The sequence below is a fragment of the Fistularia commersonii genome, chromosome 7 (genome assembly GCF_037954325.1).
Source record: "Fistularia commersonii isolate RoL2024-O1a breed Wild chromosome 7, RoL_Fcom_v1.0, whole genome shotgun sequence".
Taxonomy (NCBI): Eukaryota; Metazoa; Chordata; class Actinopteri; order Syngnathiformes; family Fistulariidae; genus Fistularia; species Fistularia commersonii.
This window is the reverse complement of record NC_141290.1, coordinates 13619446-13636035: the sequence shown is the minus strand read 5'-3', so window position 1 is coordinate 13636035 and position 16590 is coordinate 13619446. Positions and strand designations below refer to the sequence as shown.

General features: G+C 40.1%; 1 protein-coding gene across 9 annotated transcripts in view; it reads right to left on the bottom strand.

Moving 5' to 3' along the window:
- Positions 1-200: 200 nt before the first annotated feature.
- The window catches only part of anks1ab (ankyrin repeat and sterile alpha motif domain containing 1Ab), a 43143-nt gene continuing 26753 nt past the window's right edge, over positions 201-16590 (bottom strand). For 2 of the 9 annotated variants that reach the window (XM_086149920.1, XM_086149928.1), the window contains 11 exons: positions 16002-16148; positions 13242-13349; positions 12238-12408; positions 8666-8803; positions 8298-8369; positions 8104-8187; positions 7871-8008; positions 6258-6434; positions 5193-5291; positions 3405-3502; positions 201-836 (listed from right to left, as the gene is read on the bottom strand). In XM_086149920.1, the coding sequence (XP_086006046.1) occupies positions 761-836; positions 3405-3502; positions 5193-5291; positions 6258-6434; positions 7871-8008; positions 8104-8187; positions 8298-8369; positions 8666-8803; positions 12238-12408; positions 13242-13349; positions 16002-16148 (1308 nt within the window). In that variant the 3' untranslated portion in view covers positions 201-760. Of the gene's footprint in view, positions 3503-5192; positions 5292-6257; positions 6435-7870; positions 8009-8103; positions 8188-8297; positions 8370-8665; positions 8804-12237; positions 12409-13241; positions 13350-16001; positions 16149-16590 lie in introns of all 9 variants that reach the window. The other 7 variants (XR_015106400.1, XM_086149922.1, XM_086149924.1 and 4 more) reach the window with 7 other exon arrangements.

Here is a 16590-nt window from a genome sequence, read left to right as displayed (position 1 = left end):
TCAATTTATAACTGCATTTTAATTTAAAAATGTCTCCTTGAATTTACCTGTGATTTAGTTGGTCACACTTTCCATGATCTTCAAGGAGTATAACAATTATCTGTCCAATAGTAACAATAATACTGTTGGATGATGAGTGAAAAACAAAGAAAATTACTCAACCATGGAAAATCAATGCTGACATCAAACTAGAGGGACTCTTTTCTCATTGTATTATTTAATTTCATTAATATAATATTGCTTTGAAATTTGAAACAGTATCACATTTCATTGACAAACCATACTCTGTCCACAAACATGGGCAAAGCATTGTATGCTGGTACAGTTTTATTTTTCTCTACATCTTGTCACATATCCATTTCTTCCTCTCTCAGTTACAAACTCCCACAGTTACTATCTCTGATAAACTTGAATCAATATAAATCTTAATGCTCTACAGTGCTCTAAACATTACAGTACCTACATGACAAGATCAGAAAGTCATTTGGAGGCCAGGAAACAGAATTGACCTTTTTGACTGACCTTTCCAAAGGCAGGAGTGATACCCAGGTCCTGTTTGGCCAGTGATGTAGGACAACAGGTTACCTTTCCTCTGTGTGTCGGGATTCATATCAGGGCCAGTGGAGGAGCAGGATATACAGAATAAGATCTAAATGTCAGCGTAGCGCCGGTTGGCCCTTCACTTTGTTTACATCTTTTTTTTTTTTTTTTTTCTTTTCCGCCCCTCTTGCTATGTTTTTCCACATTTCTGCTCGCTAACTCAACACACATGCTCATATCGGCTGCTCCCCTTCAACTCACAGCTTGGTATCCGGAAACTTGAACGCTGGGGTGAGCTACACAAGGAAAACATCAATGTTAACAAACCTATACATGCACAGCCGTATCATGCCACCAAAACTTGCTTTAAATAGCTGCTGCTCATCAAAATGTAATGCTTTTATATTCTGCATCCATACGAGAGCAGGTTGTCTTGGCGACATATTTAATGGAAGGACATACGTGACAATGAAAACATGGGTGAAGATGAATCGCTGTAATGGTGTAACAAAGAGAGGGAACATAAAAAGCGAATGGCAGATGCGTGAGAAGGAAGTAGACGCTGCTACAGTACAAACATAGACTGCTCAGGCCAAGTGCATCACACACAAAAAAACACTGCCATCATGCATCATCAGTGGAAGCTAACAGTTAACAGTCAGAACAGAGTGGCAATGGCACATCCATGGTACCGCACACAGACCAGTTGCATGTTAACAGTCAGTCTCCAGGAGCTCAATACCTCACATCTCCTGCAGCATACACAAAAAGAGGACGGCAGCCAGGGATATGACAGTAACAGTCCTAAAAAACTCCCATGTGGACAGACAGAAACAAGCACACACGGTAGGTAGTGCACACAGGGGAGAACCCACAGATATGTGTCAACTCCACAACAAGCATTTTTTGAGTCACAGTGCAGGAGAAAATTGTTTGTTTTTTTTAAAAAAACAGTGTCACGTTTTCAGTATAACAAATCAATTTGTTTTACCACAGCACTCGAACATTTAGATTTGGTTCTCTTAATCTAGTGGGATTAACGTTTTACGTTTGTTTATCTTTCACGTGACATACTTGTGTGTGCTGCACCCAATTCTAAATTGGCATGAAACAGCACAGATATTAACCCATTTTAGTCGATATAATAAGATGCTAAGTTGGGAAGTGTGCCCTAAATCATGCTTCAGGCTCTTTATTAGACTCAAACAAAATATTAAAGATGTTTTGACTAGATTTTTTAATTGTGAAATGCAAAAGCCTTTTTTTTTGGGTGACATTCTACTTTTTTGCTACACATTTTTATAATCAATATCAGGATCCTTCATGATCTATTTTTATTCATTCCTTCCCAAAATATTTTCCAGTCTATCAAAAAGTATCACAAAATCTACTGATATCCTATTTTGACTGTAAGAAAAGAAAAAAAAAGGTATTCAAAGGGAGAGTGCCAAGTTGTAACACAGTGTTGTTCTTATGTTTGTTACTTTGTTTCTTTTTTTTTTGTTTGTTTGTTTCCTTTTTTTAAAATTGGCAAGTAGATGTTATTTGCAGTCTCTCGGTGCTACCATGAATGCTGAGAGGCACAAGGCAGTACAAGGCCAGAGCAAAGACCCTCATCTGGACAAAACTGTACCATCATAAGAACACAAACATCCCAGCCGAAGTCTCTCGGTTTCAGTCGATTTAATACACCAGGGAATCAGAAGAGGTCTTTTAGAAGAATGGGAGGAGTGCAGTATTTAAGTGGTCAGGATGAGGGTGGGGGACTGAAATGAAGTAGGGCTGTTCTCCTCGATTAACTGTCGGAAAGTTGTCTGCCTGCTTGTGTGTGTGTGTGTGTGTGTGTGTGTGTTTGCGTGTACGCTTGTGAGATTTATGACCCATCCATCTTGGTGTTGAATGAATAATGAACATTTTACAAATGCGTAGAAACAACTACTATTTGCTGCTTTTTGCCTGCCACTGATTAATTGTCCGTCTTGCATCCCATGCTAGCAAAGCAGCCTCCTCATTGTGCCTCACAGTGGTAGATGCCTGGTAAGACAGGACAAGCTACAGATGGAGAAAGAAAAAAAAAAAATAGTAACTGTCTTAAAGTAAAACAATTGTATACTTGGTAAAATAAAAAGGCAAAAAAAAAAAACCCTTGCATTATACAGATTCATAATCTTTTTTATGTAAAAATGGGCTTTCTAATTAACACACAGGCCAAAATACTGCAAAAAATGCATGTTTTACTTAATTCAAGCCAAAGTCAAAGTCCGGAGTTCGGAGAAAAAAAAAAATTAAAACCTGAACATGCTTGTTTTGCCTGTGGAGAATCATTTTTTAATGGCCTGAAAGCGGAGGAAGAAGAATAAATATGCAACCTCTGGGAGCTATCAAGGGGCTGGAGGCAGATGCAAGTTGTCAGGAGGAGGAAGAGGAGGGTGAGGAGGAAGAGGCAGTTTGGTTGAGAGAGCAGGGCCACCGTAAATTTAGTTCAGTCCAGCATCCTCAGCTCCGGGGCTCCGCCATTGGCTGCAGCAGCAAGGGAGGCTGCCAGGGATGATGGGAAGGCGCAGGAGTGCCGCAGGAGTTTTTTGTCATTGCGGGTAAGAGTTTGGTGTGGGTCGCTGGGCAGGGCAAAGGAGAGGTGCAGGAGGAGGCAGCCCTGAGGGTGGCTATACCATCACAGTGAGAAGGCACGGGGCTCTTACTATATGCATAAATGTGCGTGTGTGTGTGTGTGTGTGTGTGTGTATGTGTGTGTATGTAAGAGAGAGAGCAAGAGAATGGTGAATCGGATGTGAGCGGGAGAGGAAAGTATGGGGGTGAGAGGGCCGGCTTCGGGGTTCTGGTCTCAGAATATGGTGGTTTCATACTTGGTGCTGACTGGGCGCCTGTTGGAGTCTCGCTGATCCAAGAGCCAGGTGGTGCTGCCCAGGGACTGCATGTCTGCGTCCATCTCCAGGGGGTCGATCTGCCGAGGGGAGGGAGGGAGGAGGACGTGAGTCGGGCGGCAGTGGAGACCATTGCGCCACACTGACAAGTCCTCAGCTCACACACGTGCATGTGGATTAGAGGTACTGTCCAGTGATCATGATTTAATCACAGACACTGAGGTCTCAATCCACAAAATGGAGGATGCTTGACAGAAAAAACACTCAGTCTTGCCTCTCTGAACGCCGCAGCAATGAACCCAAGCTATGACTGTCTCAACTCACAAGTCAGTCATGCTTTGCTACCAGAGGCAAAAGAGATTCCTTGTGCCATTGTTGTGAAACTGGGTGGGAATAATTAAAGAGGTGACATATAACTTGCATTGCAGAACTTTCTAATGGTCGTCCATCATAAAGGGGTGGATTTAAATAAAATGTGATTTTAATCAACATTACCATGAATTGTTTAATCTATCAATTTGAGGATAGAGCAAATATAAGTTCATGTGGAATAAAACTGAAGAAACCCTATTTATCATCAATTTGTTTCAGTGCGGTGGAGACAATATGACTTCTGCTTGGATTCCTTGGGGAAAAAAAAAAAGACTGTATCTTTGTTAGCACTGGCTTGGCTGGTCTCTATGTAGCTACAGTATGTGGCATTCAAAAGTCTACCAATGCTTTGTGCGTTAGTTTGAAATAGTATGTCATGGTATGAGACTAGCTGTCAGCTGATGATGGTTGTGTATCAGTCCATGGACCTGACTTTAACCGGTCGGGGTTGTGGGCTTTTCAATAAAATTGGTTTAAAATCCCATTACTTTAGAACGAAAACCAAAAGATGCTTGGATTTTCTTGGATAACTGTGATGGCCCTGGTGGGCGTGTTTGCACTGAACAGTATGGAGAAGGGAGGGAGATGATAAGAAGAGCAGAGAAAAAGAGGGCCTGCTGAGGAAGCTCAGGGTTTGGTTGAGACTTCATGTCATGACATTGATTATCTGTGGGAAATACTGCATACGGGTGTGAGGGATCCTCCAGGCATCCATTGTAAATTGTGCAACGTCTTGTTTTGATAGTTCACTGGTTCTGGTCTACAGTGATGGGACTTGAATAAAGGTTTCAAAACGCTTGGATTGAAACTGGTTCCAGACCTTTTGATTGAAAGATACCCCGGGAGGCAATAGCAATGTTGTGTAGCAGCTCTAAAACAACATATTGCAGTACACCAATCACCAGGACATCATTAGCAGTCAAGAGACACAGCGACTGATGTATTTATGCAGAGGTAGAATTTAAAGAGACTAAAAAAATATATTAAGGAGCTTAAAAAACTTAAAATTCTCCCCTATTTATGGGACCATCAGTTCACCATGTCAGAAAAGGAGATGTAATCAAGCAGAAAACTATCCAACAGCAGACAATTCCAAAGTCTGGTTTCAACAACAACAAATCAAATTCACTCTGACACAATTAAAACCACCAGACAAAGCTGAAACACATCAATCAAATAACAAACTTAACCACAACTAACTGCATGTCAAACTCCTAAGATATGAGATGAAGATGAGAATGAGAAAGTAAAGAGATGAAGAGAGCAGTAATGGTTCAACCTTAAGAAGACACAAACAAATCGAACACTCGAACAACAAGAAAGAACCAGGGGAGGGAGTGGCATATAAGCAGATGTGTGATGGTCAAGGGTTGAATAGAGGAAAGGAAAGAGAAGGACCTGGACTCCAGGGCTAACAGAGTGCAACGGGAGGAAGGAAGGACGGTGGGTAGTACACGTGTGACAGTGACAGCAGCGGCATTCGAGCAGAGGGGCACCCTGGGAAGCAGGAGGACCAAGAAGACAAGAACAAAGATGTTAAAAAGGGACAGAGCATTTAAATGCACTGAATGGACAATGAAGAAACCCAGTAGCAGCAGTTCAGTGCCTCTTCAAGCTAGAGGAAACGTGATGTTTGCGAAACCCTTCCCACCCCCCACACACACTGATCATCCACTCATAGTTTAGTGGCTGTGCACTGCAGGCCTTTCAAGCAGTGTGTATGAAGCTGTTTCGAGAAAAGAGATTTTGAGTATCACACAGCCTTTTTGACTTTAGACACTTTTTTTTTATGAAAAAGGGCCAGAACAGATTTTTGAACAAAAGCACCTCCATCACCAACAAGTGAAAAATCTTAGAGCCATTTAAACCAGATAACCAACCACAATCTGATAAGATATCACAACAGTGGTTTTTGTATACTGTTGTTGAATGTTACATTTGTTTGTTTATTTTAGTCGTTTGTTTAGATAATAGGTACAATTCTCATCTTTCTTAGTATTAATCCATATCAAATTAGCACCAATGTTTTAAGGTATCACTTGTAGGCCTGTCTGTTTTCTCTTGACAACAGCAGGACTGGATGAAAGGTGTCCCGTAATGCCCAAAATTACTTGTACAAAAAGAATTGTGTCTGCAGCCTGGGAGATCGATGTGTGGCTCAGGGTTCACGTGAAGATGTGTGCAGCGGACGAAGACGCCGGCTCTTCATCAGTCACTGTGTGGGAATCGGTACCAAGGTAAAGACTCATCACTGTCATTCTGGAGCACACAAAGCAATTTTTTTTCCTTTGTTGGTGGCCCAGTGGGGATTCAGTGGCGGGGAAGAAGTCAGTCATGAGGGCTGTCTACCATTTATGAATTATGGCTGTGTGTGTTTCTACTCTCACAGTACCCAATAAACCAATAGACAGATTTTAACATTCAAGTGAACCCAAAAAAAGGCACAAAACACTGCCTACTCACTGCAGATCTTCGCATGCTGCTCCACGACTGAGATACAGGGCGGCTGGTTTTGGTCTCTATGAGCTCCGAGGCCAAAGAGGAAGGGGGTAAATAATGTCTCGCCCTGGACTGCATAGCCATCTGATAGGCCACCTCGAATGCCTGTCCCAGGGTTAAGATTATCTCATAGGTCTGGGTCTGTAAAAGAAGAGAAGATGCTAAGCTCAACTATTGTTGAAAAGTACAGTCATTTTTTTTTTGTCTTGCTGGTATAGGCTTTTCATGTACTGCAGTTGAGCTTCAGTCTGAAAATGAAATATCAGTTGATTTGGTAACTAAGGAGTTCATGTCATGATTATCAATGAGCAGACAGTCCGCTTACATGGTTACATATTTATCAAGGTGATTTGCTGATATTGCATGTGCAAAGACTGAGCAGGGTAACGCCAGGCACAGGTCAGTCTCACGTGTCGTTGTGTGTCAACACCTGTAGATCCTCGGTTCCATCAGCAGTAATACTGAACAAATATCATGCAATTCAGAATATTGTAAGTCAGAGCAATTTCCACCCTGTGTTTGATGGAAGTAAAAGTGTAGAGCACAGCAGCATTTAAGTTCACCTACCGAGCCAAACCTCCGGCCAAATCTCAGAGAGAGATCAATTTGCAGGACAGTGCTGTGTCAGGAATTCAAAGCCACTAACCATTAGGAAAAACAGAAATTCCAAGCAGGCTTGTCTGCTAGTTAGAAAGCAGACATGTTGAGAGATGTGCAGTTGCCGAGCAATACTCGCTGAATACAGGCGATTCACCTCATTTAAACTTCTATTAATTTGATTCAATTAATATTTCACAATTTTTGCTTGTTCCACTGTTTTATTTTTGTTTTGCTTTTTTGGAGCACCTCAGGATGTCAAGCAACTCTAAGCTGAAGACAATTGATGATAGCTTTAAAAACGTTTTTTTTTTCATGTATTTTGCAGTTAACAGGATTCTCTTTGTATGTTAAAACAACCATAATTTGATGGTCTTGTGAATGCTTGTTTTGTTATTCTCTGTTGTTCATGTTCACAGAAAACATGGGCTAAAGTATTGCAGCGCTCCTCACATTGTTAAAATAATTGCTTTGTTCAATTATCCTCTGGCTCCTGATTGGAAATTCTCAGTGCAAAGCATTTGAAATGTTTGAAGTAGAGAGCACCTGGAGCATCTGAGTTAAGTACCAAGTGAAGCCTGGGAAGTTAACAATTACAGTTCAGTTAAAAGTGTTTCCCTGCGGTGAGCTGACACTCCACAGTGGTCCATGAGTCAAAGATTGCCATTGACCTTTAGAGAAACTGAGACACAAATTACAACATAATGTGGGTCTGTGCATGAAAATGCCATGCATCGTGGGAGAGAGACTTAAAACAAGCCATTCTGTCCTGAAGGGTCACTTCCACCGGATGCTGCATGCAGCTTTAACTGTGGGACATCTGACTTCCATCCTTCACTTCTGACTGAAAAGTGTTTTTCTCCAGGCAATTTCATTAATCATTGTTTGAATGCTGTAAAACTATGAGTCTGCTGTATTCTGAGTATACTGACTTACACATTTCTATGTGATCAAACAAAAGGCAGAAAAAGATTACTTACCACCTCTACTGTGCTGAAAACATGACAGAAATGGTGACCACTTTTCAGATCCTTTGTGATATAAGCAAAAGTGCAGAGGTCATCCGGGTCTTGGGCAGCACATGAGATGTTCCTGATCTCATGCTCCGCGACTATGGTCTAATGGTAAGAAATGAGGAGAGTAAGGAAGTGCTAACTGAAAATCAACTGCTAAGGCAGACAATGGAACTAAAGACAACTAAAGATATACAAACCTTTGTGGCTGCATCAATGAACTTGACCCCTCTATAAGTAATGGACAATATGACAACCGGACCCTTTCTTGAATCCTTTGATTTCTGCAATCAATAGATCGATAGAATTATTAATAAACCCAATTTTACATGCTCTTCAAATGACCATTTCAGCAGCGACAAAAAACGATTTTCAGTCATTCAATTATACCCACCCTAATTTTAGCGCAAGCATCTTGTGTGGACTCAATCCCACGTAGATCCCTGATTATCATTGATCCTAAATACTATAACAACAAATGAACAAGAGTCAAGTCAATTTTACATCGGTCATGTGCCAGGGGTTAGACAATGTGTCGTTATATTTTTCAGATTTGCAGCCGTCCCCCTGACAAATAGTGAGTGAGTGAGCGAGAGAAATTCACATAGTTACTGAGCCATGTGATCAGCACTGATACTGCCAAGAACTGTGTCTGACCCAAGAAGCCAATTTGTTTCCCAGTGCAGCTTTATGAGCTAACCAGGCTGCTAAACAGCTCAGTTTGCCAAATGCATCTCTATTGAAGACAGTAAAGCGACTTACAGTTGCCTCATACCCACAGGAGTCCAAAATGAGTTTCTCAGGCTGGTGATGCCAGGCAGATACTGTGGTGTAGGTAGCAGAGTGGCTCGGTGGCCGGAGGTTTAAACGGGACTCTTTGTGTCGATCACTATGTCTATCCTGCAAAAATGCATCATAAATAGTTGGTAAATTCTGGAAAAACAACCCAAGCTGACAGAATAGTGTCATTAAATAAATCACAGAAGGCAGCGACCTAAGGCTTCCTGTACAAAAAGCAGATTTATGGCCACAGCAGCGTCTGATCTGGAGTACCAAATGGCTTGCCAGAGTTCTGATTCTAGTGTGCTTTATGGGAAAAAATATCATTAGAAAATAAGCTCACACATGTTTTAGCTGAAAATATTTAATTCCTTAACCTAACCATTGAGTTTTGCTGTGTAAACATTCAAATTCTAAATTGCTTTTTTTTCCCCGTTTGTTTTGTTTTTACTGGTAACTCATATCTGTGGGAAGCATCGGTGCACTCGCACTTTTCAAAAGTTAAAGTAGTCCATGGATGTATAAAGAAAAGGATACCTAGGCGGGGTGGTCAATTCAGTTCCATGAAGATGTCCTCAGAGGGCAATGATGTTTAAAAAAATTTTACACTACATCGAGGCTGTCAGCCCAATAGTGCATGCCCACAAAATCTTGACTATTTGAGAAGTGACAATCAATGTTATCCGGCTCTTCTGGACTTTCAAACCGAATGAATGCAATGAGGATTGTCATTTTCTAAGGCTGTTAACCTCAGAAAATTGTCCTTGGTTTAACACGTTTCTCTTTTTCAGTGTAACTATGAGGACATTTTTTCTTTGGCCAGTGGTCATGACACTGACTGAAACCATACTTGGAACATTCATTTGCCCATTTGGAAAATTTCTATCAACACTTGGTACTCTTTCTGTATCCAGCTTTACTGATACCTTCTTGTTTATAAATTCGATGGTGTCACTGATCGTAACTTTCGCTAGACAGCAATACAATATAACAGTGTTTAAGTACACAGTGGAACCCTGAGACATTTATCTTTAAAAGGAGTCTTGGCTTCTGTACGTGCAGGTTAATTGTTTTTTTCTAATACCAAATCAAAAAGGCCCTTAAGCTCTGGCACTAAGATTATCTTTATCAGCATTACTGGTATTTATTTGGACATTTGTAGTGGCACTAACTAGAAGTATTATAATACACTATATATACACAACAGTAAACATGACGTCTAATTCATAGTTAAGGTGTTAAGAGAGAATAGAGTGAAAATTATTCTAGCAGCGTGAGAGTTTGCTATCTTCATTCGATCCCACTGCCAAAAAATCTGAGGACACGTTCGGACAAATGCAACAACATGTTCCCAGATGTTAATATGAATTGATTCCAAACACTCACATCTGGACCCATTTAATACCACCTGCCACAAGTCAATACAGGCCGCACCAAAAAAATAACAACCTGATACTATGTAACGGATTTTATTTAAAAGCACAATCGGTTTGGATGATGGAACTTCAGAAAAATGTTGGGGATGGGGAGGTATTCAAATGTTATTTTTGACTTTTGAAACCCATAGGAAACACACAGATCCTCAATATATAGTAAAACACAGTAAATAATATATAATATATAAATATTTGATAAAGTAATATATCTCAGTGGTCTCCAAGGATGTAAGCAAACATATAATATTGGGTTTAAGCTGTTGTGTGTATTCCTCATGTGTATTTCTGTTGGTTTCTTGTTGCATTGTGAAACACTAGTCTTCTGTTTTGCTGTGATAATGAGCTGTGCCATTGACAGAAAAAGTAAAATAAGTACAATAAAACACACAAATAAGTTATCAGAAAGGCTTTTAAATAATATCATTTGAACTTTGACTCACTGATTTTTAAAGGTATTTAATTATATTGGTAAATATTTAAGTTCTTCCTTTCCAACCAATTTGCAAATCTGCTATATATTGCTGTATATCGGTAAAGCAAATGCCTGCGGTCTGCTTTGCCGTCACTTCAGCAGAGGCATGTTTTTATCCGCAGTCAGACATGTTAATATGCATGCTAAATGAGTTGGGTGTTGAGGTCAAAGTGGGCTGAGCTCACCTGTAAATCTCTTGCAAAGCAAAATATACCATCCTAAATAATTCACCACTCATCAATTATCTGAAAAAAAGGTGGACACTGAATAGCGTCCTCCCCCTACATTTCTCTCGTGCGTGAATTTTCTTTGCAGTTTTTCTTTGCCTCAGCTGACCATGCATGCTCCACTTGTGTATGTGCCAGTTTGACCTTTAATAAATGGTTAAAATTTGATCATAGCGTTATTCTTAGTTCATTCTGCTAAGAAGGAAACAAAGATATCCAGATAACCACATCACATCAAGTACTGAATCCATGCATGATTTTATTGTATTTCATTTTGCTTGCTGAAATATTACTAACACAACAAGCCCTAAGCCTAATTGATTTAGTGACAAGCTGAGTTACAATTCACTGGGAGAAACCTAACACACCAGTGCTTTTGACAAAAGATGGCAAGCTGGAGACGTTTGTTTGTGTGCCGCCTATCATCCTGCATTAGCCTTCATCACTGACTTTTTTTTTGAACCGCGACAAGATTCTAAAGATGCAATGTGGGAATACTTTAATTAATTCGATTTCTAAATGGTCTCATTATGTTGCAGAGATCTTCGACAGGTATTAGAACCGGGTGCATTCGAGGCGACATCATGAATTTGACTCAGTGCCTGCACTCATGTTTTCAGCACCAACAGTTTTGCTTTGACTGAATGCTCAACAGCCTTGTTTCCACATAGTGCATAATTCTATCTAATAAACATATTACAGGCTCTGGTGTTCAATGCAATGAAACGAATCTCTGTCTGGATAGCTCCAAACCCCTCCTGAAGCCACAGTTGAGAGACACGTTTCCCATGTTCATTGTACAGTTTTGGGAATATGATTTATCTCTTAACACACACAACTTCACAGAGGTCCAGGCTGTTAGGAAAACAGTAACATGTTACTTTATTTATTTTGGCGTACCTCCTGTATGGACTCTCGCATATTTACTTGAAAATAACAAATAACCAAAAAACTACAGAGGTTTTTGAAAACAGAATTAGGTCATGGATTTTCCCAGAACAATGAGTAGTGGTTGAGCTGATATATGTAGGTTGAAATGTCAGAAAAGTGTCGCATTATTTTGAGAGTACAGTTTTGGAACACAAAATTATTTACCATATCAAGTGAAGCGATTGGGGTTAGGTCAGCTATGGGTTAGATTTATCTCTATATATATTTTTGGTTAAATCCACTGCAACATATGTTTACAATTAACCATTTAGTACGGATTCTCTCTTACCATGATATACCTCATTACAGTCTCAAGATTGCCTTCGGTCAAAGATGAAGAGATTGGAGGATGAAGAAGTGACATTGCCCAGAGGCAAAAACAACCCAGACATAGTAAATTTGGGGAAAAGTTCTTGACATTATCTTCACTTTGCAGCTACAAACTAAGTTTGGTTGTGGATAATAGAAGAGAAAGACAGTGTTACTCACTACAGATCGCGGCCTCTCACAATAAGAGCGCAGGGAAACACTACAGTCCTGGTCGAATCCTCTTCGCCTCCGGTCAGACTCAGTCAGGGGCAGAAGCATATCCATGGATCGACTGGTATAGGGGTCCATCTGACTGAGGGGAGAAGTCGTCTGGGACAGGAGGTCATGGAACTGCAATGAAAACACACAAAGTGCACAGAGCTAAGCAGAGACACACACGAGATTAATGATTTGAATCGAGACTACATCCTACACGGGCTGGCTTCCATGATCTACATCCAACAATAATCCTTGACAAAATAGCCTCTTCTCACTTCTTTTCAGCCCGTTTTTAATCTGCCTGGGAAATCAGCCCCTAGTACTTAACTGTTGTGATATTGAAAAATCTCATTCCAAAATTAGATCTCCGCTACCAACAGAAATGAAGCTGTTTTCTCACAAAAATGAAGTTGGCATAGAAATACAGCTCTCCATGTAACAAGCTCTGCTTTGATTGTTTCTCAATCAGAAAAATAACTGGCTTACATAGGATTACACAGGGTACTGTCACGTTTTCAAAAAAAACGGCATAACCAGGATGTACCTTGATATGAACAGATTATTTGTAAAAACTGATTTGTATTAAACAGTTTAAGTAAGAATGGGCTAAAAATAGATAAAATACATTATTATTATATTATATAGGTATTCATGATGTATTCATTTTAGCTCATAGTCATTTTTGTGTAATCTTTTCATATTTTTTAAAGCACAATTTTACTATATAAGTGTGGTGGTGTCTTCATATGTTCATATTTTATCAATCAATCAATCTAAGCAACTCAAAGGTGATGATTGTGCAATATCAACACTCCATGTAAAGAAATGAGACCCGCCACAAAATGTCCTTGCAAAGTCACCAGAAAAGCCTCATTGCATTTTGGCACATTGCTTTTAGTGCAAGAAAGTCTGCTGAAATGAAGAAAACATTCTTTTAAATCACATTTGGTTATCAGCATCCATACCATAATAGGGGATAGACGACGGGACTTGGTTGGAGCCTCTTCATAGGGTCTCTCTGCCAGGGAGGCAATGATCCTCTTCCTGTGGCCCAGAGGACCAATCTTTATAACCTGAAGAGGATGGCACCGGGATACAATATGAGGCAGACTGACCAGTACATCAGTATGTCATACACAGTCATTTTTCCAGATGAAACCAATAGAGATATAACCACAATACTCTGACACTGCGTTGCTGGCATGCAACCCTCACTGGCTCGGATCCCCAAGCAAACAGAAATGACTCTCCTCAATAATTCAACCTCGGTCTGTTTTGCCGTAAGCTTGAAGTACAGTTCTGTTTCCTTCCCAGGACACTCTATAATTCAAGCTCCATCTTTGTACATACAACTTAAATAACGGAAAAGAGACAAATGTCATATGAAGTTAATTTAAAGTCCAGGTCCATACCTGGCAGATGTTGATCGCAAACGTCCGATCAAACTTTTCGAAATGATTTTTCAGCATATGTGACTAAACTCGTCTGGGGAGGTTTATAATATGTAGCCTAAACTCATTATCCTGCATATTTGCATAATTGGCTATTAACATTCATGCTCATCCACCGTGGATGTTGAGAGATTAATGTTATATTTGCAATTATGATGCTGGGACTACACATCCCATAATAAGCTCATGCGATTCTTTGCCTGGAGTCTTCATTGTGGGTCTGGGTAACCCTCCATCCATCCATCCATCCATCCATCCATCCATCCATCCATCCATCCATCCATCCATCCATCCAGCCACCCAGCCATCCAGCCATCCAGCCATCATTGTTGTTGTTGTTGTTTCATCTAGGGGGAGTTTGTGATATATCTAGTAGTCAAGCAATTCTATGAATAGAAATCATCTAATAATCCGTGTGTGTAATAATGCGTGTTGATTACAACTTTCTTGCTCTTCGTAAAGGGACGTTCATTTTCTATTGTGTGGGCCTGTCAGCCTCTGTGTCTCTGTGAGCGACAAACTGATTGGTAAATATGTGTTTTGGAAAGTAATTTCTTTTGCACAGCAACTGGCAGAGAGCATATTACTGGAACCTGAATGGGCAGTTTAATGCAAGGTGTGTTTGCGGTGTTTGTAGGGAGGCATTGTGTGTGTTGTGGCATAACAGCAGGTAAACAGAAGACGGCAAGTGTCTGAGACCCACATGGTCTTGGATTGAAAAAAAGAGACTTGGGGGAATATTCTTCCATATTCCATGGCCGATGGAGCTACAATGCTTGTGATTACAAAACCGGCAGGATTAGGCCTTTAAGTAACTTGAATGTTTATTTGAAACAATATTCTTATCGCACCGTTTGGGGGGCTTCACAGTTAATGAATGCAATTCCTGTTCCATCTCCAATCAGTCTCTTGTCCATCATCATGTTCTACACCCGTGATTACTTCACTCAGTACTCTATTTGTTTCCAGGGTCAGTTTTCTATGATCTTCCATTCAATTTTGTTTGGCTGGCCCAGCGCAACACAATTATAGCGACAGTTAAAAATATCACGAGCCCTCCGGGAGTGATTTTAACTTTAACTTAAAAAGAAATTTCAGTTGTAACCTTTTTGACTAAGGTATGGCCTGTGAGAAAATAATCATAGAATCTCAAATGCCACTGTTAGTCAAATTTTAATGTAAGCCATGAAAACGAAGATTATTTTTTTAATCAAACAATTACATTACATCAGACATTTGCACATTTGCCATTGATTTGTAATAAAGTATAATTATTCTAAAATATCGATCAGTGTAACACTCAGTTGCTCAAACGATTGATAGTTGCAGCCCTTGCATAATCTAATTAAATTCTGTGACAAAGGAGCGGGGGGCATTCAGTCTTTACTGTTGATTTTGTCTTTTCTTTCCTTTATCAACCTTATGTCAAGAAGCCCCAGGTGGTGAAAATGTGTGAACACTGTACATAAAGCCTCAGGATCATGAGGGTACTTATGCCCTGACAACCAACACTGACGATCGAAATTTTAAATGATGGACAGGACACAATGAATGAAGCCATCATGAACGCTGCAGTCATCTAAACAGCAATTTCTGACTGGTGGTAAAATTCAACTCGTGAGTGGTTTGAAGAGAAAATCCTATATTTGTGTGGAATATTGCACATACTGAAAAGTTTGTTAGGGGATCAATCACTCGTATGTAGTTAGGTGCTGTCCGCATTGCCTTGTGACTGAAGAAACAATGACTTGTGTTGACCTCCCATCACAGGCTGCATACTGAACATCTGTCAATAATTCAACCACTGAGTAAATTATTCACTGTCATCTGAATAATTCACAAGAGGTAAAACTAACCAGCCTGTCACTACCATCAAAAAAAAGACTGAAAAGCTGGAGAAAAAAAAAACGGCAGCAGATGGCATCATGTTTCTTCTTCGCTATTCCTTTAATCATCTCACAAACCTGCTAATCAGTTTTGTGACCCCACATGGACACCGCTGCTGTAGCCTCAGTGCGCGCACACACACACACGCACACACCCACACACATACACACCATCATCATCATGATCGTCACATCTTGTAAACACAAGTATCTCCTTCTGGATTTAATCAGCGCTTTTTGATATGCGGTTTATCTACAAGCAAGGTACTTTTTAATGTTATAGTCAGTTAATTTAGGCTTTTATGAGATAGAGAAGCCTCTCTTATACATTAATGAGTTTTTTCTTTAAAAACAAAAAGCTTAATGGTAAATGCAGGCTTAGTCTTACATTGACAATCTCCAGCTCCCATAGGTTCTTCACACACTCCAGTGTGCGGTAGCCGCTTGTAAGAAAGTTTGGCAGGTATTCATGCAGGCCAAGGCCATCCAGCCAGGAGGCAAGGGAAGTGCTGCCGTCACAGCCCAGTGCTTTTACCTAACGTTTTGAAGAGAGGTGGTGAGGAACAAGTACATATCTTTGTATTCAGAGAAAGACTCTGCAGAAAATATTCATTTCACTTTATAGTTCCTTATTTTATCTTCAGAAAATTTTCAAATCGGCAAAGATGCAAGACATGATATAATGACAAAACGGACACATTGTTGCTCTGGTCACAATACTGTAATTTCTGATTTATTCCATATAAGTGTGGGACTGAAAGTTAGCTACTTAATTAAAAAAAAAAAAAACACTATATGTATTCAAAGACAGCCCAAATTTCATCTCCCACACCCAATCCTTTCCCACCTCCAACAACCTCACCAAAAGAAGCCCTGTTGGGATGAAACCTGCCCAATCTGGCAACGCAATCCAGTGCTGTTATACATGCCCGGAAACTATGGTATAAATATAATACTTATCATATATCGGGCAACAC